At 44.7% G+C, this 26,718-nt stretch overlaps 1 protein-coding gene across 1 annotated transcript in view; it reads right to left on the bottom strand.

The window, feature by feature from the left end:
* The window catches only part of LOC137537917 (5-hydroxytryptamine receptor 3A-like), a 67,132-nt gene that overhangs the window by 34,547 nt on the left and 5,867 nt on the right, over positions 1–26,718 (bottom strand). Inside the window, exons 2-4 of the mRNA XM_068259846.1 lie at positions 24,617–24,768; positions 23,556–23,600; positions 15,115–15,224 (exon numbers count right to left, since the gene is read on the bottom strand). Coding sequence (XP_068115947.1) covers positions 15,115–15,224; positions 23,556–23,600; positions 24,617–24,768 — 307 coding nt within the window. The remainder of the gene's footprint in view (positions 1–15,114; positions 15,225–23,555; positions 23,601–24,616; positions 24,769–26,718) is intronic.

Below are 26,718 nucleotides of genomic sequence, written 5' to 3'. Positions count from 1 at the left end.
CCCGAAGGGGGCACAATAACTGTTTCTGTCCCCGGGAGCTGAAAACTCTAGCTACGCCTCTGGAAATGAGTTATAATCACATACTGTAGTGATCTTTTTACAGCAAAAATAATGGAGTATTGCAGATAGTAATATATTGTAAATATTACTGCTATTCTACTAGCAGCTATTCTGTGTAGTGCAATATTGGTAATTTAACCTACTAGAGGTTATGCCACATAGTACAATATTGGTAATTTTACCAATATTCTACTATCGAGAATAGCCTTAGTGGACCAAGGAGAATTCTCCTCAGGGATTCTGGAGCCGCAGTGAGCGGTATACACTGATAGTGTGTCCGGGTACCTGGCAAGGTAGAGATGAGCGCAATGGACGTTAGGACTCAAAATGTGCCTGGGTGCCAAGCAAACGTAGCGGTGAGGCCAATTGCATTGGTGAGTAGTGCCAGTAATGTGGTGTTGAAAGACCACTCTACAGCACAAAACTGCGCTCTCCATTGCCCGGTAGGTAGGATTGGAGCAACGCTCAGGTAACTGACTGTTATTTGCCTGAACAAAGCTCTTCTTGCCCAGATATTGGCTAAGTGAAACCAGCTGTTGAATTTGCCTGTAATGTCTGAGTGATGTAACAAAAAACTTGCACACAGCAAGATTCTTATCATCTTGAATTACATATGGCCTTAGGACTCCATTGCTTACCTACAGTGGTGTGAAAAACTATTTGCCCCCTTCCTGATTTCTTATTCTTTTGCATGTTTGTCACACTTAAATGTTTCTGCTCATCAAAAACCGTTAACCATTAGTTAAAGATAACATAATTGAACACAAAATGCAGTTTTAAATGATGGTTTTTATTATTTAGTGAGAAAAAAAACTCAAAACCTACATGGCCCTGTGTGAAATAGAAATTGCCCCCTGAACCTAATAACTGGTTGGGCCACCCTTAGCAGCAATAACTGCAATCAAGCGTTTGCGATAACTTGCAACAAGTCTTTTACAGCGCTCTGGAGGAATTTTGGCCCACTCATCTTTGCAGAATTGTTGTAATTCAGCTTTATTTGAGGATTTTCTAGCATGAACTGCCTTTTTAAGGTCATGCCACAACATCTCAATAGGATTCAGGTCAGGGCTTTGACTAGGCCGCTCCAAAGTCTTCATTTTGTTTTTCTTCAGCCATTCAGAGGTGGATTTGCTGGTGTCTTTTGGGTCATTGTCCTGCTGCAGCACCCAAGATCGCTTCAGCTTGAGTTGACGAACAGATGGCCGGACATTCTCCTTCAGGATTTTTTGGTAGACAGTAGAATTCATGGTTCCATCTATCACAGCAAGCCTTCCAGGTCCTGAAGCAGCAAAACAACCCCAGACCATCACACTACCACCACCATATTTTACTGTTGGTATGATCTTCTTTTGCTGAAATGCTGGGTTACTTCTATGACAGATTTAACAGGACACGCACCTTCCAAAAAGTTCAACTTTTGTCTCGGCGGTCCACAAGGTATTTTCACACAAGTCTTGGCAATCATTGAGATGTTTTTTTAGCAAAATTGAGACGAGCCTTAATGTTCTTTTTGCTTAAAAGTGGTTTGCGCCTTGGATATCTGCCATGCAGGCCATTTTTGCCCAGTCTCTTTCTTATGGTGGAGTTGTGAACACTGACCTTAATTGAGGCAAGTGAGGCCTGCAGTTCTTTAGATGTTGTCCTGGGGTCTTTTGTGGCCTCTCGGATGAGTTTTCTCTGCGCTCTTGGGGTAATTTTGGTCAGCCAGCCACTCCTGGGAAGGTTCATCACTGTTCCATGTTTTTGCTATTTGTGGATAATGGCTCTCACTGTGGTTCGCTGGAGTCCCAAAGCTTTAGAAATGGCTTTATAACCTTTACCAGACTGATAGATCTCAATTACAGTACTTTTCTTCTCATTTGTTCCTGAATTTCTTTGAAACTTGGTATGATGTCTAGCTTTTGAGGTGCTTTTGATCTACTTCTCTGTGTCAGATAGCTCCTATTTAAGTGATTTCTTGATTGAAACAGGTGTGGCAGTAATCAGGCCTGGGGGTGACTGCAGAAATTGAACTCAGGTGTGATAAACCACAGTTAAGTTATTTTTTAACAAGGGGGGCAATCACTTTTTCACACAGGGCCATGTAGGTTTTGAGTTTTTTTTCCTCACTAAATAATAAAAACCATCATTTAAAACTGCATTTTGTGTTCAATTATGTTATCTTTGACTAATAGTTAACGGTTTTTGATGAGCAGAAACATTTAAGTGTGACAAACATGCAAAAGAATAAGAAATCAGGAAGGGGGCAAATAGTTTTTCACACCACTGTACTTCTTCCACATCTTCTGACATCAGAGTTTTTTTTCCTTTCCTATACCTGGCACCTGAGGTTGATACAACTTGAAAAGTACCCTTGTTCCATTGTTAAGTGCGCAAGATGATGTTGGAGTGAGAAAATGGGCCTCCTTGATTCATGAAGCTGCGCTGCTGTAGCAGTGCAAGCTCCATGACAGCAGCGCGACCTAAACCCAAGGCTGCACACTATGCGCGGTCGTGCAGCGTAGCGTGCCTTCCTTAGTTATGTGCGTTGCTTGCATAGCAAAGTGCGCTCCTTTAAATGCCGGCCACTGCTGAGACGTATCACGACCAATACTATGTTAATGAACAAAGTTACTATGTAATGAACATAATAACTATGTTAATTAACATAGTAGTGGTTGCGATACTTCACAGCAGCAGACGGCATTTAAAGGCGCGCGCATTGCTATGTAAGCAACGCACTTATCTAAGGAAGGCACGCTATGCTGCGCGACCACACGTAGCCCTGTGCAGAACCGAGCGGCAAAACAATCAGGCGGGAGATCCGACGTGTCGGAAATTATCTATCGAGCCATCTAAATGGCTCAGAATGGAGCCGTGTATTCCCAGCATAATACTTTTAGCCACAAACCCTGAACAAGACAGCAGATCTGATGTTTTTGACTGAAGTCTGACTGGAATAGCTGCATTCTCATTTCAGCTGTCATTGGTGATCTAGATATTACTGTAGCTAAAGAGATAAGGATGCCAGGCAACTGGTATTGTTTAAAAGGAAATAAGTCTCCATATATACCTATCAGTTCAGGTGTCCTGTTAATTAATTACTGCTAATTATCGTCTTTTCGTACCCTTTGCCACAAACTCAGTACAATTTAAGATGTGTGTCGTGTTCTGCTTTATTCAACCTTCAACGTCTAGTCCTACACAACCTCTAATTTCACTGGTCACCACTATTAGAGTCATTCTTCCTCTTCTTATGTCTTTTCAAATCTGGGAGTAGTGCCATGTGGCCTCCCAGTTCCACCCACCTGTATGCCCACCCCTCTGGTAAGTGGCTTTGCAATGGGATTTTAAGCTATTTTAACTACTTATTGCTCCTGTAGCAATATATCTACACTCCACAGCACTTAATCTAAAGTCCCAGGGATGTAGATATTCGTCTGTCGCCGTGATCACCTGCGCCATTGTTATCACTCCTTTTTGGCCAAAGAGGTCTTGGTTCTCTCTGCTTAGGAAGCTGCCCCATGGGGAAGCATGGATACTTCCAGACAGGAATGACCTGCTACTTGAAGTTCCCACAGGCATACTCAATTACAGATGTTTCACATGGCAGCCTGAGTGGGGACTATTGAAAGGAAGGGGATTTTCAGATGATCTTTCAAGAACCTTACAAGTTAGAAAATCAGTTACAGGGAAAATCTATGACAAAGCCTGGAGGGTTTTCTATAATTGGTGTGCAGAAAACTTCTGCCAAACACAGAGTATATGTTCAGTTCTAGTTTTTGCAAGCAGGTTTCAAGAAAGGACTTTGCATACCCTTACAGTATAAACATCAGCTCTAAGTATATTTTTGGATAAAAGACTTGCAGAAGATGCTTGCTCCAGCCCCATAAGCACCTCTGAGTCCCTCACCGTCCTCCCGCTTGCCTCCGTTGTTCCACTATCAGCCCCAGTAGCTGGCTAAATCACCAGTAAGTATCAAATCTTTAGTTTTTAACGTCTCTGGTTTCCTTTAAAACAGCTTTCCTATTGGCAATTACATTAGACCGAAGAGGGAATGAGATACAGACTTTTTTTCATTAATGGAAGACAGAGTCACTTCCTTCCACAACTCTCAAGAAAATTATTTGCCATAATTTTGCGATAAACCAACAAATACTAAGGAAGAGAGGCTCTATTGTCTGGATGTAAGGAGATGCATTCTTAATCACATTAAAAGAACCACTAGTTGGAGAAAACAGAAGCAATGTTAATCCTTCTTGCTGGGCCTAGAGTACATCATGCTTTTAAATCCACAGTGGAAACATGAATCAGACAAGCAATTGTTCTCGCTTATACAAACCAAGGAAAGGAACCTCCAGCAAGAATACGCGCTCATTCAACAAGAGTTGTATCAACTTCTTGGGCAGAGCAGATTAGTTCAAACACTTTTGCTAGTCGTTATAAGTTGGATATGTTGGCAACAGATTTATCATTTGGGAGAAACTTAATACAAGCAGTTGTCTTTCCCTAAAATAAGTCCTCTCAGGGTGCTGTCCTGGAGATGACCAGGGGAAAGACTAGGTTTATTTCCGATAACATCTTTTCCGGTAATCGTAAGAACAGCACTCGTTGCTTTCCTCCCTTTTCTATGTAAAATTAAATTTTTTGGAAGCGTTATTTCTGATGGTCTTTTTTTTTTTTTTAAGATTCTTTTATTTTCAAAGAGAATTTACAACAGATGCAGTACAGAAGAGAGGGAAAAAAATAGAAAACAGCATGCTATAGTAAAACATTGGCACAGTAACATATACTGTATATCAGACAAGTGCAAAAAAAGGCTGCAAAATTAAGCAGCACTAAACATCATATCAGTCCATATTCTAAAGAAGGCACAGATACAGAGATAAACATTAAAAAGAAAAGGACCAGATAAGCCAAACAGGGTTGTCTTCTGTCTGTGAGAGGGTTGATAGGATCTGCATAGTGACATAGCTCCGCCCTGGAGGCTATATCGGTCTGGAAGTGCCCTGAGCCCGTGGGGGATCATACATCAGGGCACAGGAAAAAAGGCACAAAACTACCACAATGGGGAACAACAAATTATTTTCCCTTTAAAGGATACCAGAATGAACGGTTCTGGTAAAAATGATAGCTGCACTTTATTGGGTGTAAACAATAAAATCTTTGATCACGTAAAATGTGTACATACAAACAAAATTATATGACAAAAAACTATAACATTGCAAGCTTCTAAAACAATAACCTATTTCAAAAACTAACGATAATGATATATGCATTAGAGCCTATGGCGTTGCACTTTTCGTCCAATAGCCGCCAGGGCCCTTTTTCTCCTGCTTCCCTGAGTAAAGGTGGCCATACACTGGTCGATATATCAACAGATTGATCCCTCTCTGATCGAATCTGATCAGAGAGGGATCGTATGGCCACCTTACTGCAAACAGATTGTGAATCGATTTCAGCCTGAAACCGATCACAATCTGTGGAGCTGCCACTGCTGCCGCCCCCCCCCCCCCCCCTCATACATTACCTGTTCCGGCCGGCGCGAGTCCCCTGGTCCCCGCTGTCTTCTTCTCCGCTCCGGGCTCCAGACCGTTCCTGCAGCTACTGAACTTCCTGTCCAGGGGAAGTTTAAACAGTAGACCGCGCTCTACTGTTTAAACTTCCTGCCGGGACAGGAAGTTCTGTGTAGCTGCAGCCGGTCCGGAACCCAGCACGGAAAGAAGACAGCGGGGACCAGGGGACTCGCGTCGGCCGGAACAGGTAATGTATACCCGCTGTATTGCGTCGGTCATCGGGCATTCGAACGCCGCTATCGACGCACTCCCGACCCGCCGGCGATCGAGAAAAATCTTCCGCATGGACGGATCGACGGGAACGATTGATTTCGAAAGGAATTTCACAGCTGATTCGATCACTGTGATCGAATCGGCCGTATATCGGCGGGAAAATCGTTAGGTGTATGGGCCCCTTAAGAGTTACAGTTGCTGTGTTTTATACTGCCTGCTACTAACCAATCATTTAAATTCTTAATTGTGTAGATCAGTGGTTCCTAACCTGGGGGCGATCACCCCCAGGTGGGCGATTTGGGTTCTAAGGGGGGCGGTAAATTTGTGGGGGGCGACAGGGGGGCGATCAGTATGAAAAGGCAGAAAAAATAAAGTGTCGCAGTGTCACTCGTTTTTAAGAAAATTATGGGCAAAAAATATGATCTGTATAAAATATGCAAGTGTGCATGATAGAGTTGCGTAATTCCTCAGGGCTCGTTGGTCACGCGCCGGTGTAATGTCAGATATTGCAGCCCGGAAGCAGCCTTCCTCACTGAGTATCGCACATGCTCAGTGGGAAGTTAGATATTATTTACCTGAAATATCTCCGCTTCCGCACCACGTACACTCCTGAAATTTTCAGGGGAGGGAGGGGACCCCCAGATCTAGCTCTGTGTCAAATTGCAGCCCCCGAGCCCCGCTAGTTCCCGAGATAGGTTTGCTGCAATCAGTCACGGGAACCAGCGGGGCTCGGGGGCTGTAATTCGGCACAGAGCTAGATCTGGGGGTCCCCTCCCTCCCCTAAAAATTTCGGGAGTGTACGTGGTGCGGACGCGGAGATATTTAGGACATTTTACGTGGCTGCACAATTTAATGGGACGCAGGCTCCTACTGCGCATGCGGGCTGCACAACGTGCGGGGCTGCAATAGCTGACATTACACCGGTAAGGGAATTGGCGCGAAGTAGTTGAGTCACCGGCTATTTTTAGCTGGCAAGGTCACAGCGCTACCCCCTCTACTGGCACCCCCACCTGGCGTAAGGGTATACCGTACTAAGAGAAGGGGGGCGACAGGGCATCTAATGGACATCTGCTCTGGAGATTTACCTCAACGTTGGTGCAGATGTCCAGTATATTATATTTTTGCATGCAAAACTATGATGGAAGCTAAAATTTCTCCATAGACCAGTATTGCATTGTTTGGATGCGGGCGTACATTTCAGTCCAGTGGGGGCGGTGTGTACCACAGCGATTAACCATTCAATTGTACAGTATTGGGTCAGGGATGCGCAGCCTTCTACTTTTACTTAGTCTTTCAATTAGCCTAACCACCAATCTCAATAAGTTACAAGCATACTGGTTGATATCTATTTTATATTTTAGTTGATCTTCTGTTGTTGTTTAACATGGATATCTGCAGATTGTGCAATATGATGTTTGATGCTGGAATAGATTGTAAGCCTTTGGCAGGGCCATCCCTCCTTGTGTATCATACTTGACTGTGCACTCTACCTACACAATAACGTGAACTTGTATTATTGGGACTACTACTCCAGTGTATGATGTGGCATTGTGTATTGCTTATTACCTGTATTGTCTTGTCGGTCACCCCTGTTATCATTGTCTGGGAGAGGGGCAGCCCACGCACATTTGAACCATAAGAAGCACTGACCGTAAGAAGCACTGTTATTTCTCCTCCGGAATTTGATATGGAGAGCTACCCCTTTAAGAAAAATTGGTGCAACTTGTGTTTAAACAAGGAGCCAGCAGCTTGAGAACTGAATTACCATTATCTTTTATTACAAAACTGCTGTCTCACTGCACGTACAAAATAGTTTTAACCACTTGAGGACCTAGGGCTTTCTACCCCTTAAGGACCGGCCACTTTTTTCCCATTCAGACCACTGCAGCTTTCACGGTTTATTGCTCGCTCATACAACCTACCACCTAAATGAATTTTGGCTCCTTTTCTTGTCACTAATAAAGCTTTCTTTTGGTGCTATTTGATTGCTCCTGCGATTTTTACTTTTTATTATATTCATCAAAAAAGACATGAATTTTGGCAAAAAAATGATTTTTTTTAACTTTCTGTGCTGACATTTTTCAAATAAAGTAAAATTTCTGTATACATGCAGCGCGAAAAATGTGGACAAACATGTTTTTGATTAAAAAAAAAAAAACATTCAGTGTATATTTATTGGTTTGGGTAAAAGTTATAGCGTTTACAAACTATGGTGCAAAAAGTGAATTTTCCCATTTTCAAGCATCTATGACTTTTCTGACCACCTGACATGTTTCATGAGGGGCTAGAATTCCAGGATAGTATAAATACCCCCCAAATGACCCCATTTTGGAAAGAAGACATCCCAAAGTATTCACTGAGAGGCATAGTGAGTTCATAGAAGATATTAATTTTTGTCACAAGTAAGCGGAAAATGACACTTTGTGACAAAAAAAAAAAAAAAAAAAAGTTTCCATTTCTTCTAACTTGCGACAAAAAAAAATGAAATCTGCCACGGACTCACCATGCCCCTCTCTGAATACCTTGAAGTGTCTACTTTCCAAAATGGGGTCATTTGTGGGGTGTGTTTACTGTCCTCGCATTTTGGGGGGTGCTAATTTGTGAGCACCCCTGTAAAGCCTAAAGGTGCTCATTGGACTTTGGGCCCCTTAGCGCAGTTAGGCTGCAAAAAAGTGCCACACGTGTGGTATTGCCGTACTCAGGAGAAGTAGTATAATGTGTTTTGGGGTGTATTTTTACACATACCCATGCTGGGTGGGAGAAATATCTCTGTAAATGACAATTTTTTAATTTTTTTTACACACAATTGTCCATTTACAGAGATCTTTCTCCCACTCAGCATGGGTATGTGTACAAATACACCCCAAAACACATTATACTACTTCTCCTGAGTACGGCGATACCACATGTGTGGCACTTTTTTGCACCCTAACTGCGCTAAGGGGCCCAAAGTCCAATGAGTACCTTTAGGATTTCACAGGTCATTTTGAGAAATTTCGTTTCAAGACTACTCCTCACGGTTTAGGGCCCCTAAAATGCCAGGACAGTATAGGAACCCCACAAATGACCCCATTTTAGAAAGAAGACACCCCAAGGTATTCCCTTAGTAGTACGGTGAGTTCATAGAAGATTTTATTTTTTTGTCATAAGTTAGCGGAAAATGACACTTTGTGAAAAAAAACAATAAAAATCAATTTCCGCTAACTTGTGACAAAAAATAAAATCTTCTATGAACTCACCGTACTACTAACAGAATACCTTGGGGTGTCTTCTTTCTAAAATGGAGTCATTTGTGGGGTTCCTATACTGTCCTGGCATTTTAGGGGCCCTAAACCGTGAGGAGTAGTCTTGAAACAAAATTTCTCAAAATGACCTGTGAAATCCTAAAGGTACTCATTGGACATTGGGCCCCTTAGCGCAGTTAGGGTGCAAAAAAGTGCCACACATGTGGTATCGCCGTACTCGGGAGAAGTAGTACAATGTGTTTTGGGGTGTATTTTTACACATACCCATGCTGGGTGGGAGAAATAACTCTGTAAATGGACAATTGTGTGTAAAAAAATCAAAAGATTGTCATTTACAGAGGTATTTCTCCCACCCAGCATGGGTATGTGTAAAAATACACCCCAAAACACATTTTACTACTTCTCCCGAGTACGGCGATACCACATGTGTGGCACTTTTTTGCACCCTAACTGCGCTAAGGGGCCCAAAGTCCAATGAGTACCTTTAGGATTTCACAGGTCATTTTTGTTTCAAGACTACTCCTCACGGTTTAGGGCCCCTAAAATGCCAGGGCAGTATAGGAACCCCACTAATGACCCCATTTTAGAAAGAAGACACCCCAAGGTATTCCGTTAGGAGTATGGTGAGTTCATAGAAGTTTTTATTTTTTTGTCACAAGTTAGCGGAAATTGATTTTAATTGTTTTTTTTCACAAAGTGTCATTTTCCGCTAACTTGTGACAAAAAATAAAATCTTCTATGAACTCACCATACTCCTAACGGAATACCTTTGGGTGTCTTCTTTCTAGAATGGGGTCATTTGTGGGGTTCCTATACTGCCCTGGCATTTTAGAGGCCCTAAACCGTGAGGAATAGTCTTGAAACCAAATGTCGCAAAATGACCTGTGAAATCCTAAAGGTACTCATTGGACTTTGGGCCCCTTAGCGTACTTAGGGTGTAAAAAAGTGCCACACATGTGGTACCGCCGTACTCAGGAGAAGTAGTATAATGTGTTTTGGGGTGTATTTTTACACATACCCATGCTAAGTGGGAGAAATATCTCTGTAAATGACAATTGTTTGATTTTTTTTTACACACAATTGTCCATTTACATAGAAATTTCTCCCACCCAGCATGGGTATGTGTAAAAATACACCCCAAAACACATTATACTACTTTTCCTGAGTACGGCGGTACCACATGTGTGACACTTTTTTGCAGCCTAGGTGCGCTAAGGGGCCCAACGTCCTATTCACAGGTCATTTTGAGGCATTTGTTTTCTAGACTACTCCTCGCGGTTTAGGGCCCCTAAAATGCCAGGGCAGCATAGGAACCCCACAAGTGACCCCATTTTAGAAAGAAGACACCCCAAGGTATTCCGTTAGGTGTATGGCGAGTTCATAGAAGATTTTATTTTTTGTCACAAGTTAGTGAAAAATGACACTTTGTGAAAAAAAACCAATAAAAATCAATTTCCGCTAACTTTTGACAAAAAATAAAATCTTCTATGAACTTGTCATACACCTAACAGAATACCTTGGGTTGTCTTTTTTTCTAAAATGGGGTCACTTGTGGGGTTCCTATACCGCCCTGGCATTTTACGGGCCCAAAACCGTGAGTAGTCTGGAAACCAAATGTCTCAAAATGACTGTTCAGGGGTATAAGCATCTGCAAATTTTGATGACAGGTGGTCTATGAGGGGGCGAATTTTGTGGAACCGGTCATAAGCAGGGTGGCCTTTTAGATGACAGGTTGTATTGGGCCTGATCTGATGGATAGGAGTGCTAGGGGGGTGACAGGAGGTGATTGATGGGTGTCTCAGGGGGTGGTTAGAGGGGAAAATAGATGCAATCAATGCACTGGGGAGGTGATCGGAAGGGGGTCTGAGGGGGATCTGAGGGTTTGGCCGAGTGATCAGGAGCCCACACGGGGCAAATTAGGGCCTGATCTGATGGGTAGGTGTGCTAGGGGGTGACAGGAGGTGATTGATGGGTGTCTCAAGGTGTGATTAGAGGGGGGAATAGATGCAAGCAATGCACTGGCGAGGTGATCAGGGCTGGGGTCTGAGGGCATTCTGAGGGTGTGGGCGGGTGATTGAGTGCCCTAGGGGCAGATAGGGGTCTAATCTGATAGGTAGCAGTGACAGGGGGTGATTGATGGGTAATTAGTGGGTGTTTAGGGTAGAGAACAGATGTAAACACTGCACTTGGGAGGTGATCGGACGTCGGATCTGCGGGCGATCTATTGGTGTGGGTGGGTGATCAGATTGCCCGCAAGGGGCAGGTTAGGGGCTGATTGATGGGTGGCAGTGACAGCGGGTGATTGATGGGTGGCAGTGACAGGGGGTGATTGATGGGTGATTGATAGGTGATTGACAGGTGATTGACAGGTAATCAGTGGGTTATTACAGGGGAGAACAGATGTAAATATTGCACTGGCGAATTGATAAGGGGGGGTCTGAGGGCAATCTGAGCGTGTAGGCGGGTGATTGGGTGCCCGCAAGGGGCATATTAGGGTCTGATCTGATGGGTAACAGTGACAGGTGGTGATAGGGGGTGATTGATGGGTGATTGATGGGTAATTAGTGGGTGTTTAGAGGAGAGAATAGATGTAAACACTGCGCTTGGGTGGTGATCTGATGTCGGATCTGCGGGCGATCTATTGGTGTGGGTGGGTGATCAGTTTGCCCGCAAGGGGCAGGTTAGGGGCTGATTGATGGGTGGCAGTGACAGGGGGTGGGAGGGGGTGATTGATGGGTGATAGGTGATTGGCAGGTGATTGACAGGTGATCAGTGGGTTATTACAGGGAAGGACAGATGTAATTAATGCACTGGCGAATTGATAAGGGGGGGGTCTGAGGGCAATCTGAGCGTGTGGGCGGGTGATTGGGTGCCCGCAAGGGGCAGGTTAGGGGCTGATTGATGGGTGGCAGTGACAGGGGGTGATTGATGGGTGGCAGTGACAGGGGGTGATTGATGGGTGATTGACAGGTGATCAGTGGGTTATTACAGGGAAGGACAGATGTAATTAATGCACTGGCGAATTGATAAGGGGGGGGGGGGGGTCTGAGGGCAATCTGAGCGTGTGGGCGGGTGATTGGGTGCCCGCAAGGGGCAGATTAGGGTCTGATCTGATAGGTAACAGTGACAGGTGGTGATAGGGGGTGATTAATGGGTAATTAGTGGGTGTTTAGAGAAGATAACAGATGTAAACAATACATTTGGGAGGTAATCTGACGGCGGGTTTGCGGGCGATCTAATGGTGTGGGTGGGTGATCAGATTGCCCGCAAGGGGCAGGTTAGGGGCTGATTGATGGGTGGCAGTGACAGGGGGTGACAGGGGGTGATTGATGGGTGATAGGTGATTGGCAGGTGATTGACAGGTGATCAGTGGGTTATTACTGGGAAGAACAGATGTAATCAATGCACTGGTGAATTGATAAGGGGGGGTCAGAGGGCAATCTGAGCGTGTGGGCGGGCGATTGGATGCCCGCAAGGGGCAGATTAGGGTCTGATCTGATAGGTAAAAGTGACAGGTGGTGATAGGGGGTGATTGATGGGTAATTAGTGGGTGTTTAGAGGAGAGAATAGATGTAAACAATGGATTTGGGAGGTGATCTGATGTCGGATCTGCGGGCGATCTATTGGTGTGGGGGGGGGGGTGATCAGATTGCCCGCAAGGGGCAGGTTAGGGGCTGATTGATGGGTGGCAGTGACAGGGGGTGATTGATGGGTGATTGACAGGTGATTGACAGGTGATTGACAGGTGATCAGGTGATGCATACAGTACATGGGGGGGGGGGTCTGGGGAGAATCTGAGGGGTGGGGGGGTGATCAGGAGGGAGCAGGAGGCAGGGGGGGGATAAAAAAAAATAGCGTTGACAGATAGTGACAGGGAGTGATTGATGGGTGATTAGGGGGGTGATTGGGTGCAAACAGGGGTCTGGGGGGTGGGCAGGGGGGGGTCTGATGGGTGCTGTGGGCGATCTGGGGCAGGGGGGGGGGGGAAATCAGTGTGCTTGGTGCAGACTAGGGTGGCTGCAGCCTGCCCTGGTGGTCCCTCGGACACTGGGACCACCAGGGCAGGAGGCAGCCTGTATAATACACTTTGTAAACATTACAAAGTGTATTATACACTTTGTATGCGGCGATCGTCGGGTTAACATCCCGCCGGCGCTTCCGTATGGCCGGCGGGATGTTGCGGCGGGTGAGCGGCGCCAGGCGGAGGCGGAGGATCGCGTCACGGATGACGCGATCGCTACGCCCATGCCCCTACAAGGACCGCCGCCATTTGTCTATACGGCGGTCCTTGCGGGGTGCACTTCCCGGCCGCCAATTGTATATACGGCGGTCGGGAAGTGGTTAATAACAGCCTTAGCTACATGTAATTTGCACAACATAGTTAAAAAACCTACAAGTATAAAAACAACTATAGCTGGCCAGGATAAGCGCGCTATTATATATATGAGGGACCAGATCCAGTTACTAGCAGAGTGTGATCGCCCAGCCGCAGCCTATGCAGAAAACACACCGCACACTAGGATCTATGTGGTCCTCACCCACCACCTATACACCGCACACACGTGATCTTGTCGTTGGGGCTATCTCAACTGTTACAGCAGTTTCCTGCAGTGCTTTATTGCCATGCTGTTCCACGGATAGAGGCGTTATCACTGCGTTTAGGAGAGTTCACACAAAAGCATTTGCGGATAAGGGATCACTACATGCAAACGTTTCAACTTTCACAGGCTTGTGGAATCTTGTGGCTGTACAGCCTTTGATACTTGCGCACTTCAGATGGTGAGCACCCGCTCACAAGGACCTCCGTTGCCCGCAGTGCACTGGGTATGCTGAATCCTCTCCACCTCCGTATCTGACGTTCATCTCCGTCAGCCTTGGCTTTAACTTCAGCGCTGCTGGCGCTATATTCCATGCATATGTAGAGAAGCTGGATCAGTGTGGACGGCGTGGATGGTGGGGAAGCCGCGCGAGCACTCCTGCGGTAGCCACGCCCACCGACGCGTTTCGCCCTGCCCACGGGGCTTTCTCAAGGTATTGAGTCTCTCCTAAACGCAGTGATAACGCCTCTATCCGTGGAACAGCATGGCAATAAAGCACTACAGGAAACTGCTGTAACAGTTGAGATAGCCCCAACGACAAGATCACGTGTGTGCGGTGTATAGGTGGTGGGTGAGGACCACATAGATCCTAGTGTGCGGTGTGTTTTCTGCATAGGCTGCGGCTGGGCGATCACACTCTGCTAGTAACTGGATCTGGTCCCTCATATATATAATAGCGCGCTTATCCTGGCCAGGTATAGTTGTTTTTATACTTGTAGGTTTTTTAACTATGTTGTGCAAATTACATGTAGCTAAGGCTGTTATTAAAACTATTTTGTACGTGCAGTGAGACAGCAGTTTTGTAATAAAAGATAATGATACTGATATTTCTCCCCCCTCTTTTTGGGGGAGAAAACATGTGTCTTATGGTCCAAAAATACGGTAACTGTTCACAGTCTACCCTAGTATACCATCTATAACTCACAATTATAATATGACCTGTGATATCCATCTGATTTTGCTGTTTAAATTTGTAATAATATCAATAAAAAAGACTTAATAATGGTTAAAAATAACTTATGTATTTACTTAGGTTCCATTTGTCTAATGTGAAGTTTTTATTTTAAAGGCCTCAAACTGTTTACTATGAAAAAAAAAAATATGGCATAACAAGGGAAATTAAGACTTTCTCACATCACAGAAATTATTTTTCCAGCTCATATAAAAAATTGCTGCATTTTTAGTGTACTTCCTAATTTACTTGCAAAACAACATGAGGAACAACATTAACCTACTGTCCAGAAAACTCATAGAGCAATTGCATTTTACAGCAACCTTGGTTTGCAACAGTACCACAAAGAAATAGGAAAGGGCAAAGTTACTACATATCAAATATTTTTTTTATATGGCCTATTATACTGTATTTATTACATCTTTTTGACAAAATATTGATTATCAAGAACCCTCTTTTCTCTAATCTAAAATGCCTTTTGAATCACTTACATTTCATATATGTAGAGGTCAGGTACCCAAAAATTGTTGCCGGGAATCATAACCTGGTTAATGCCACAATAGTTGGATGGATCCCAGGATATAAACTCATTTTTCCATATCTGTGAACAAAAACTTAATGAGTATAGTAGTGCAAGACCATAATTAAAAAATCTGAACACAAGCATGGATTAATGAGCTATTGTAATGCTTGGGGGGTATACTTTCTGACCACCCAGAGCAACAAGGCTAGAAGCTGAATAAAGGAAGAGGCTACACAGGTTGCCCAGAGCAACTGCAGCTCTGGGCTTCCGATATTGCTACAAATAAGACACAATGGCAGCGCAGTGCGATGTTGCGCTGCCTATGGTCTGAGTAACCAGACAAAGAACCAACAGACAGACTGACTGACTGACTGCTGTAAAGAAAGACAGACGGAACACTTGCAAGACTAAGCATTGCCCTAGCGATAGCAAGCATTCAGACAGGTACAAGACAGGACTATAGATTGGATCGTAACTAGTAGCAATCGAAGCTCACAGTCACGTCCACAGAAGCAGAGCCGGCAGGTTAACAACCAGTCACCAGCAAGCATCCACACAGGCAAGACTACAGGAAAGAACGTAACTAATAGCAACCGCAGCCAAAAGTTAAGTTCCCAGAAACTAAAGTAGCAGGAATACTACCAGTCATTAACGTGGTGATGCCAAGCTATCAGGATAGTGGACTTCACTGACCCACCGTGGATGCAGCGAACGTCCATCAGGCATGGAAACAAGGCAATAAGCAATAATACAGAAAAATAACAAACGGCTCAACTAACGGATAAATATATATTAGCAAGTCTGCATATATATTTATCAAAAACTAGCTAAAGCACAAGTAATAAGGTCACATTCAACTACAATAACAGATCTATTACAGAGTGACAAAGTGCCCAGCAGACCAGTGTACAGACCGCTATGTCGGGCAGAATATGAAAGGGGAGGCAGACTTTTATGCCGGCATCAGCCAATGGATGCAGGTATGCAAATTTCCACACAGCTGAATGGTAATCATTCAATCCTGAGCTGGCTTGATTACCATTTGCTAGCTGAAAGACTATCATAACAAATACATGCAGTACTATGCAACAACATGCATGAAGGAAATCCAGGGCTATCTGGCTGCAGTTCAACTGCAGCAAACCATAGGAGGAATCCTGACAGCATTTTGAACTGCAGAGTGATTGCAAATGACAATAAGACTCACTGCGAATGCGCAACCGAATACAAGCAGACAAGTCAGAACTGCCCAGTTGCAGCTTCACTGCAAACGACAGAACATGCTACAGGAGAGAGCCTGACAGCTATGGGGATATCTGTGTGACGAGGTAGCCAGCCAGCCTATTTACCACTGTCATTGCATCACCAGGGAATAGGTAAGAATCTGTCACCCCTGACATTCTGCCCCCCCCCCTCCCCCCAAAGCACCATTAGGTGGCCCCTTTGTTCCTGATCCCCCGCTTTCTCACAAATAGTTTTGAGTAGTCCTGCAGAGGATTCGCAGAGGAGCACACTCATCTGTCCAGCCAGCATGCTGCCGCCTTCAGTCTGTGTGCTTCAGTCTATATCCTCCCAGCACTTCTTCTCCATGGCACAGTGGTATGTACATACTCACTTACCATGCTGCCGGATCACTGCAAAGAAGCAGCAGCAGAGATGGAGACAGAAGGACACAGACTAAAGGAGGAGCATTGCAGCCAGAAAGGTGAGTGTTCTCTTCTGCAGTTACTCTGCAGGGACCCTGGGGAGCCATTAGCTACTGCTCATCGGCCCTGGCTATTGGGGGAGTTTGCATAACAGGAGTAGGGTGCTATAGGGAGAGGAAGAGGGAAGTGTGTCCTGTTAGTAGGAAAAAGGAGGGGGTAAAAACAGTAGGAATTAGCACCAAATGCATTCTGGCATCCACTTCAACATAGCACCCACTGCAACACACCACGCCACAAGCAACAATAACAAAAATACGGCTGGATCAGTCCTCAAAAAGTTTTGAGGGGGATCTCTAAAGTACTACAAAAAAAACTCTGAAGGCTAAAGGGTGCATAGGAATCACAATTAGCCTGGGCTGCAGACAGAAGGGCATTACGTTTGAGGAGTACTCTGCCTAATTATATATGGTATTTTTTGGGGGGCCCCATTCAATGTCTTGCAGCACGGCCCAGTGATTTCTAGTTACACCCCTGGAACTGGGCAAACATCTTCACAAAGAAACAGAGAAAGCAATATTTTTGTAGAGTGGTGAAGACTCAAGAGGTAAAGCCTCTGTCAAAGGTTGTGCTGTCAGTCAATTCTCTATATTGGTGCTATCATGAAATCAAATGTATGCCCATTTCGGCCTAGTGCACACCAGAGCGGTTCGGCTGCGGTTTGCGATCCGCTTGCGGGTGCGGATCCGCTTGGGTAATGTATTTCAATGGGCTGGTGCACACCAGAGCGGGAGGCGTTTTGCAGAAACGCATACTCCCGGGCTGCTGCAGATTTTGGATTGCGGATGCGTTTCTGCCTCAATGTTAAGTATAGGAAAAACGCAAACCGCTCTGAAAAACGGCACTTCAGAGCGGTTTGCCAGGCCTTTTTTGTTACAGTAGCTGTTCAGTAACAGCTTTACTGTAACAATACATGAAATCTACTACACCAAAAACGCTTCACAAAACCGCAAATTGCTAGCTGAAACGCTACAGAAAAATAAGAAAAAGCGTTTCAAAATCTGCTAGCATTTTGCGGATCTGCTAGCGGTTTTTGGTGTGCACCAGGCCATAGAGATGGCCCGAACCGTTCGCCCGGCAGGTAGCTCGTGCGGATATCAGCTAACCGCATCCGCAGCGGGTAGCGGACACATAGCGCGTCTGACCCGCCTCCTATACCTCGTCATTGGGCTAAACTTTGACCCTCTACATCACAGTCAGCAGACACATCGCAGCCAAACAGGCTGCACTCCCTCCTGGACCCCCACCCCCCCCTAAAAAAACGCAGCAGCGTCGGCCATGTTCTCACTCTGCTTATCTTGCTATAGTGAGAGGAAGGGAAAGACATTTGGAGATAGGGAAAGCGTAAGTTAGGTCCTGTTTCCACTACACACAGATTGGATACAGAATGGATGCAGAAAAACTGACTCCAATGAATGCCTATGGTGAAATCTGCATCAGAAAAGTCGCATTTAGTGTAAACAGGACCATAGGCATTCATTGGAGTCAGTTTTTCTGCATCCATTCTGTATCCAATCTGTGTGTAGTGGAAACAGACCCTTAGGCTGTTGTTAGCTTGCTACTCGCTCAATCTTGTTGCTGAAAGCGCCCCACAAAAAGCTCTTTTGAGAGCTAATATTGTTGTGTGATCTTTTTTTTTGTGTGTGACCACAGACAGGCATAGATACAGCCCTGTCACAGCTGGGCCTAGTTGCTGTACTGTGCCAGGCCTAGCCCACTTTGTATTACCATTGCATATCTTTTCACTGCATTTGTGATTTAACTTACTAAAGCATAGCTGTTTGTGTGGGTGACACTGCATACATAGAGCCCACAGACAGTTGCCAGCCAGGCTAGCTGGGAAGTGTAGTCCCACACTGTACTACCACACCATTGCATATCTTTTCACTGCTTTTGTGATTTAACTTACTGAAGCATAGCTGTCTTTGTGGGTGACACTGCATAGATAGAGCCCACAGACAGTTGGCAAGCCAGCTTGGGTTTGTAGTCCCACCACTGGCAGCACACTCTGTATTACCATTGCATATCTTTTCACTGCTTTTGTGATTTAACTTACTGAAGCATAGCTGTCTTTGTGGGTGACACTGCATAGATAAAGCCCACAGACAGTTGCCAGGCCAGCTTGGATTTGTAGTCCCACCACTGGCAGCACACTCTATTATACCAGTGCATAACTTCCCATTGTACCTGAGTGAAAGCACACTCTATTATACCAGTGCATACCTTTCCTCTGTATTTGTGATTGAACGTACTATACCATAGCTCCCTTTGTGGGTGACACTGCATACAGCCCACAGAGAGACAGGGACAGTTAGCTAGGCTGTTCTTTATTGCTGAAACCACCCCAAAACAAAAACTCTTTTGAGTGCTCATATTCTATTCTTTTTGTGTGTGTGTGTGTGAGACAGACACTGCATACAGGGCAGGCCACAGTCATTGCTGGCCCTTGCAGCTCTACTATCCTCTTCTATCGATTACAAGCCAGCACACTGTCTATCATCATAAGCTGTGCTTAGCTTCCAGCTGTACTATCTGTTATTGATATCTGTGTGGGTTGCACACAGCATACAGGCCACAGTCAGTTGCTGGCCCTTGTAGTTCTACTATACTTTTCTAACTATTGCAAGCAAGCCAGCACACTGTCTATCATAAGCAGTGCTTAGCTTGCAACTATATTTGTGATTGAAAGTACTATATAGGATATCTCTCTGTGTGTGTGTGTGTTAAAGTACACAGCCCAGTGATACATACACACACACACACACACACACACACACAGGGGTGAGACACCCACCAGGCAAGTATAGGCAGTTGCCTGGGGCGCCATGAGGTGGTGAGGCGCCATGAGGTGGTGAGGCGCATTCCCCCGCCGCTGCTTCTGTGACCATGTTTTTTTTTTTTTTTATATTATATTACCTCCCGACTCAGTCCCCGGTGCTCGGCACGCTACCATGTGCTCAGCAGTGCCTCCACCTCCACTTCTCCCCAGCCAATAGAGCAATCAATACTGCTCTTCTCTGCCAGGCTCCTTCTTTAAAGCCGTGCCCCTTCTTCTCAGTAGCCACACAGGTAAAGTGTTTACCTCGTGTGGCCCAGCCTTTAACTCCGCCCCACGCCAGTCAAACCAGGAGCCAGCGGCCAGCCAGCTTATGCCCCCGACAGTCTGACCCCCCACCTGTGTCACTGGCTGCACACAGACACTGGAGCGAGACAGCCAGGGTACAGATGCAGTCACAGAGAGAAGAATGTGATGTGTCCGTGTTGGAGCCCCGCCCCCGCACAAGACAGCAACACAGCCCGGGAGAAGGGAAGTTTCTGCTCCAGAGTAGTGATGGGAATTCCGGCTCTTTTCAGAGAATCGACTCTTCTGAATCGGCTCCCATTAAAGAGCCGGCTCTTACGGCTCTGAATCGGCTCTTCATTAAATATCACTAAACACCACTCAGAATCGGAGTAAAAGCCCCGCCCCCGTCTCCATGACAATTCCAGACTGCTTCTCTGACTGGGGCAATCCCTCCTGCTACTGCTCTGCTCCACCCCATACACTCCTACAAGCTGCAAGAGGAAGACTATATCTTCCAACATGCCTCAGCGCCCTTTATTGCAGAGCAAAGCAGAGCTCTGTGGGGCGGCTGAGGCATCGGCTCTTTCAAAACTGAGAACCGGCTCTTGTCGTTCGCAGCAAAGAGCTGGCTCTTAGAGCCGGCTCGTTCACGAACGACCCATCACTACTCCAGAGATGATAAGCTGCATGCACAGGCAGAAGAGAAGGTATGCAGGCAGGCTGCTAAGAACACTTCCTGTCCTGTGTGCAGACTCCCAGTACTGTTATAACTGCTAGAATGTGCCCTGCTCTTTTAATACTAGAGTTTTCTTTGAAAGCTGGTTAGGCTGTAGGCTGGTTAAGCTGTAAACCTGTGCTTTAGTGCTGTGCTGTCTCTCCCTCTCCCCTCTCTGTTCCTCTGCCCCCTCTTCCATCTTATGCTGTCTCTACCCCTCTCTGTTCCTCTGCACTCTCTTCCATCTTATGCTGTCTCTCCCTCTCCCCTCTGTTTCTCTGCACCCTCTTCCATCTTATGCTGTCTATCCCTCCCCCTCTCTGTTCCTCTACCCCCCTCTTACATCTTATGCTGCCTCTCCCTCTCTACTCTTTCCCTCTGCTCGGATTACGTGTATTTTCTGGTGAAGCGCTTCCACATTACGATTATTTTCTGACAACGCTGCCCCATTACGATTATTTTCTGGTGAAACGCTGCTGCCCTATGATTAATTTCTGGTGAAATGCTGCTGCAATAAGTGTATTTTCTGGTGAAACGCTGCCACCTTACGAATATTTTCCGGTGAACTGCTGCTGCAATAAGTGTATTTTCTGGTTAAACACTGCCACATTACGATTATTTTCTGGTGAATTACGATTCTGAATTACGATAATTACTATTATTTTCTGATGAAACACTGCCGCATTATGATTATTTTCTGGTGAAACGATGCTGCATTATGATTATTTTCCTGGGGGGGGAGGGGCTTGGGGGGGCGCCACAGGTTTTCTCGCCTGGAGTGACAAAATGACTAGAGGCACCCCTGCATACACACACACAGCTGCTGTGTATTTAACACTGATTGTGTGCCTCTTTGTGATTACACACATTGTCTACCACTGTTGAATATTGTTAGTAGTACTGCATACCCTTGCTGCATAGTGTAATGGTTAAGGGCTCTGCCTCTGACACAGGAGACCTGGGTTCAAATCTCGGCTCTGCCTGTTCAGTAAGCCAGCACCTATTCAGTAAGGAGTTTCTTGGGCAAGTCTCCTTAACACTGCTACTGCCTACTGAGTGCGCTCTAGTGGCTGCCTCGCAAGCGCTTTGAGTCCGACAGCAGAAAGGCGCTATACAAATACTGCAATTATTATTATTATTATTATACCCCAATATGGGAAAAATAACAGGAAGAGGCAGGCCACCCCGCAGGTATTTTCGAGGTCATGCTGGCGGGATTTTGTGCGGCCCTCGACCAAAGTACAGTGTTCAGAAGGCATGTACCCTCAACCCCTAAAATTCTGAGGACATGGTTGACTGGCTTAAACAGCGCACTACATCTTCTACAGCTTCCGCACAGAACCTCCTTGATGCACCGTCCTCCTCCTGCTCTGCTTCTGGTTTCCCCCAAGAAAACTTAACACTACCAGTAGCAACACAGCTGTTCCACTTGATGTGTCAGAGGAGTTATTCACACATAATGCATTTAGTGATACACTTGGGGTTATCCAGCCAACACGCCCTTCAAGGCCTGCTGTTGCCACCACCCGAATGCCAACATTCCAAAGATCACCAGTGTGGCTTTTTTTTTTGTTTGTTTGCCTCTGATACCAGCAATGCCATCTGCAACCTCTGCCAAAAGAAACTGAGTCGTGGGAAGCCCAACACCCAACTAGGGACAACTGCTTTGCGAAGGCACCTGATCGCAAAACACAAACACCAATGGTATGCACACATTAATAAAAGTGGCACACAAATATAATGTTAGAAATAATTTTTAATAGATTGACAAACATACTTTAAAGGGGAACTGAAGAGAGAGGTATATGGAGGCTGTCATGTTTATTTCCTTTTAGACAATACCAGTTGCCTGGCAGCCCTGCTGATCCTCTGCCTCTAATACTATTAGTCATAGCCCCTGAACAAGCATGCAGCAGATCAGGTGTTTCAGTGGTTCAGACTTATAAGTCTGATCTGACAAGACTAGCTGCATGCTTGTTTCTGGTTTTAATCAGATACTACTGCAGAGAAATGGACCAGCAGGGCTGCCAGGCAACTGGTATTGATTAAAAGGAAATAAACAGGACAGCCTCCATATACCTCTCTCTTCAGTTCCCCTTTAAGAAAAACAATAGAAAATAATAGGTAGTACAGTGAGCCAGTCTGCTTGCTTCCATCATAAAGTACTGTAATTAACTTCCCAAGCCATCTAGGCCACTGGTACACGTGAGATCATGAAGCTACGCTGGTCCATTTACTTGAGCATAACGCACTAAATTTATTAATTTTTGTAAATAACATTGTCCCCACACAGCATCTCTGCCTGCAGGCCGATTGACTGCCTTCTCCGCCACCCCCAACAGGGTCCAGGATGCAAGATGTTTTCAAGCACTTTATGCCTCCAATTTAGGAATGCAATGTGATTTCTGCCCTTTAGGGATTATAACCCTGCTGTGCATCAAATCTGTAATTTTTATTTTGGCGTACATCCCACTCCGCCATGCCCCCCTCCAGGTGTTAGACCCCTTGAAACATCTTTTCCATCACTTTTGTAGCCAGAAACAGTGTTTGTAGTTTTTAAAGTTCGCCTGCCCATAGAAGTCTGTTGCGGTTTAGCCCGAGATCGCCGGTTCGCGGACTTTACTGAAGTTTGCGTCCGCGGTCCAAGAACCCAAAATCTGAGGTTTGAGCCATCTCTATGCCCATGGTGTCATAGGAACAGAAAAGTGAGGACAGTTCTCTATACAGACAGAGACAGCAGTAACAAAGTAGCAGAGTCTTGCCCTTACCAAATCCATCCATCCAAAAGAAAAAAAAGTTTTGACCAAAGTTGTACTTTGAATAAAATTTTATTCATATTTCAGTTATTCAGAATCTGGTATGGAAAAGGTAAAAACACTTACATATAGTAGAATGAAATTTTGAAAAATGGAATATTGCTCCCTTACCATTTTGAACCAGATATATGTGGTCAGGGTCTGCAAGCTTGTGTCCTAAAGGGAAAAAAATATGTAGAAATAAGAAAATGGAGAAAGCAGGCAATAAGACAAGACACATGTACAAGTTATACTACTGTTAAAGGACAATATATTAAAAATGTAGATCCTCTATGTTCCATGGTCCTCCCCCCCCCTCCCCCCCATAGTGATATCAAAGGAGGGTCCATACTCTGTACAAGACTTCTGCATTTTATTTTATTTATCTTACTTCAGCTGTGTGCTATTGAAACAGCAATAATGTTTTTAATTACCGATCACATTAAAGTAAGTGATAAATACATTTTTGGGACAGAATTCTCAGAATTCTTTTATTTAATAATCCATACTGTGCATATACATGAGCATGGCCTTTTAAATTGTGAACATTAATTCTTTAGTGGTGGGGGTTCAGTCTGACTTCCAGTACCTAGGGATTAGGCTTTTGCAACGTTCAACATATGAGGAACAATTGTTTCTGCTGTATTATTAAGTACTAACATCCACAAATTAGAGGTGACATCAGCAGGACCGAGGACACGGCAACGCAGGCGCAGTGGTTTTCAGACTTTAAAGTCTGAAATTCCAGAAGTGAACCGAAGGTAGCAATAAATTCAGGGTTGAGGTCATGTATTTAGAGGAAGGGGGTTAAGGTTACTGTCAAGGTTGAAATTAAGGTGGTTGTTGAGCTAAGAAGGGTTATCATTCGTATCATGCAGACAATAGGGTGGATGTAAAGTTTAGTTATAGGTTGTGAGGTTATGGGTTACAGAGGAAGGAGAGATCACACAAGGGCAATATAACTTAGGACATTATGATTGTGCTACTATCCTGCACTTAGTTAAATAATGTTATTGACACCATAAGTTGTTGGAAATGAAAACTAATGAATGGCTGCCATGTTCAAAGCTGCTTTAGTAGCCGGAAAGATAGAAGCTGAGTTCAGTTAACCTTATTTTATTAGCAGTCTGCACTGTAAATTACTGCAGTTCACATCAAAAGAAAAACATAAAAAAATTATTTGAATGTCTTACCAAGCTGATAACCGTATAAAGTGTCAAGTCGATTAAGACAGTAGTTGGAGTTCTCCAGTCTTTCACTGGCCTCACGTTGGAATCTAAAGTATTTTGGATGAACCCTACGACATTGTCATAGCTGCATGATGAGTTGTTGCAGTCACATGTACCTAGAGCAGGAAATAAAAATACTATATGTTATAATATGTCAGCAGATGCATACCATAATTCCTGTTTAAGTGCTTACTCTTGGGGTGATTACTACAGGAAGGACAAATGCAGTGAAGAGGTGATCAAACAGAGGGTTGGCAGTGAGCTGACACACCAATTCCAAGTGAACATGTCGCTCAAGTAATTTGGAGGAGAAAGGAAGGAGACAGTTAGATCTGTAGTCATGGAGGAAAGTGGAGCGCAGATCAGGATTATTGAGTTTAGGTATTGTACTAGGGCTTGCTTGAATGTGGATGGGAAATGACCGGTGAAGAGTAAAAGGTTGAAGAAAGAGATTAGGGCAGGTATGATGAAAAAGGAAAGGTGAGTAATGAGGTAAGAGGGTATAGGATCAATCACCGTGAAAGACTAACACAACTATATACAGTATCTTGCATCAAACATATCTGACCTCCACAAAAGTGCACAAGTTCAATAGCGCTGTCCCTGACCAGTGCCCTAAATGCCAAGCCTCGGCTCCTCCATTTATTCATTTGATATGGGAATGTCCACCAGTTAGGCCTAGTGCACACCAGAGCGGTTCGGTTGCGTTTTTAGGAACGCTTGCGGCTGAGGAAACGCTTGGGTAATGTATTTCAATAGGCTGGTGAACACCAGAGCGGGTCGGTTTTAGCTGGAATGCAAACTCCCGGGCAGCAGCATTTTTTGGATTTCGGAGGCGTTTCTGCCTCCAATGTTAACGCTTGATAAAACGCCAGATCAGAGCGGGTTTCCAGGCATTTTTGTTACAGTAGCTGTTCAGTAACAGCTTTCCTGTAACAATATCTGTAATCTGCTACACAAAAACGCTTCACTTTAAGTAAAAAACGCTACACAAAACGCTAGCTAAACGCTTCATAATAAAAAGAAAAAACGCTTCATAAACCGCTAGCGTTTTGCGGATCTGCTAGTGATTTTTGGTGTGCACTAGGCCTCAATGAATACTGGCGGCAGATTGTCAAATTACTCCACGACAAGACGAGCTGTCCGGTATCCGCTGACATGACACAATGTAATCTAGGAGTGTTTACCAATGAGTATTCAGGTAGACACTAAAAAAATACCTGACTGAAATTCTGTTCGCAGTGAGACAAGAAATTGCATTGAAGTGGCTAAGCCCTAATATTCCGACAAAAGCGGATTGGATTAGGAGAATAGACAGAAGCCTACCATATTAAAAATGATATATGCTCATAGGAATACCCCCCACTCCACTAAATTTAATAAAATATGGGACAAGTGGCAGGAAGGGTAATTCTAAAATATGGCTAAAATGTATATTTCACTAATAAAAGTACGTATTCTCCTCTTTCGATTGCCTGATGAAGCGGGATGTACGTTTGTACCATTATATAGCCTGGTAATTTATATACCTGAGGGAGGTGAATCCACCCACCATTAACGGCTGGATATAGCCTGGTCATTTTACCTGAGGGAGGTGAATCCACCCATTCCCCTCTTTTTAGACGGTTTTTAACCTATTTTATTCTGTTTTGGCGCCTCTATTATTCGTGTTTATTCATATCTAGTCCACCCTAGGTGGAGGGGTGTATCCCCATTTTTCCTTTCTATAGAGAGCGACTTTTTATACCTGAGTGGGGTTAGGTTACAATTCTCCCCACCCGTTTTTTCAGTGGTCGCCTATGTGGTGACCCATACTTGTGAGTATAATTGTATTTACATACATTCTTCACATTGTTTGAACGTACTACACCAGATTTGGCTCTCGGTTTTTTCCCTGTCTTTCAAGCGATACTTCACAGACAGCAGTGGCTACGCTGCATGGAGTGAGCATAGCGTGCATAGTGGCCGCTAATTGATTTTTTTATGAGCGCTGCTAAAGCAATGCTTGTATGTGAATTAACCCCATAGGTCTCGATTCATCATTGTCTTTGAGGTAACTTTTTCCA

Source organism: Hyperolius riggenbachi, chromosome 11 (assembly GCF_040937935.1).
Source record: "Hyperolius riggenbachi isolate aHypRig1 chromosome 11, aHypRig1.pri, whole genome shotgun sequence".
NCBI lineage: Eukaryota > Metazoa > Chordata > Amphibia > Anura > Hyperoliidae > Hyperolius > Hyperolius riggenbachi.
Note: the sequence above shows the minus strand (reverse complement) of the source record. Positions and strands in the feature narration are given on the sequence as shown.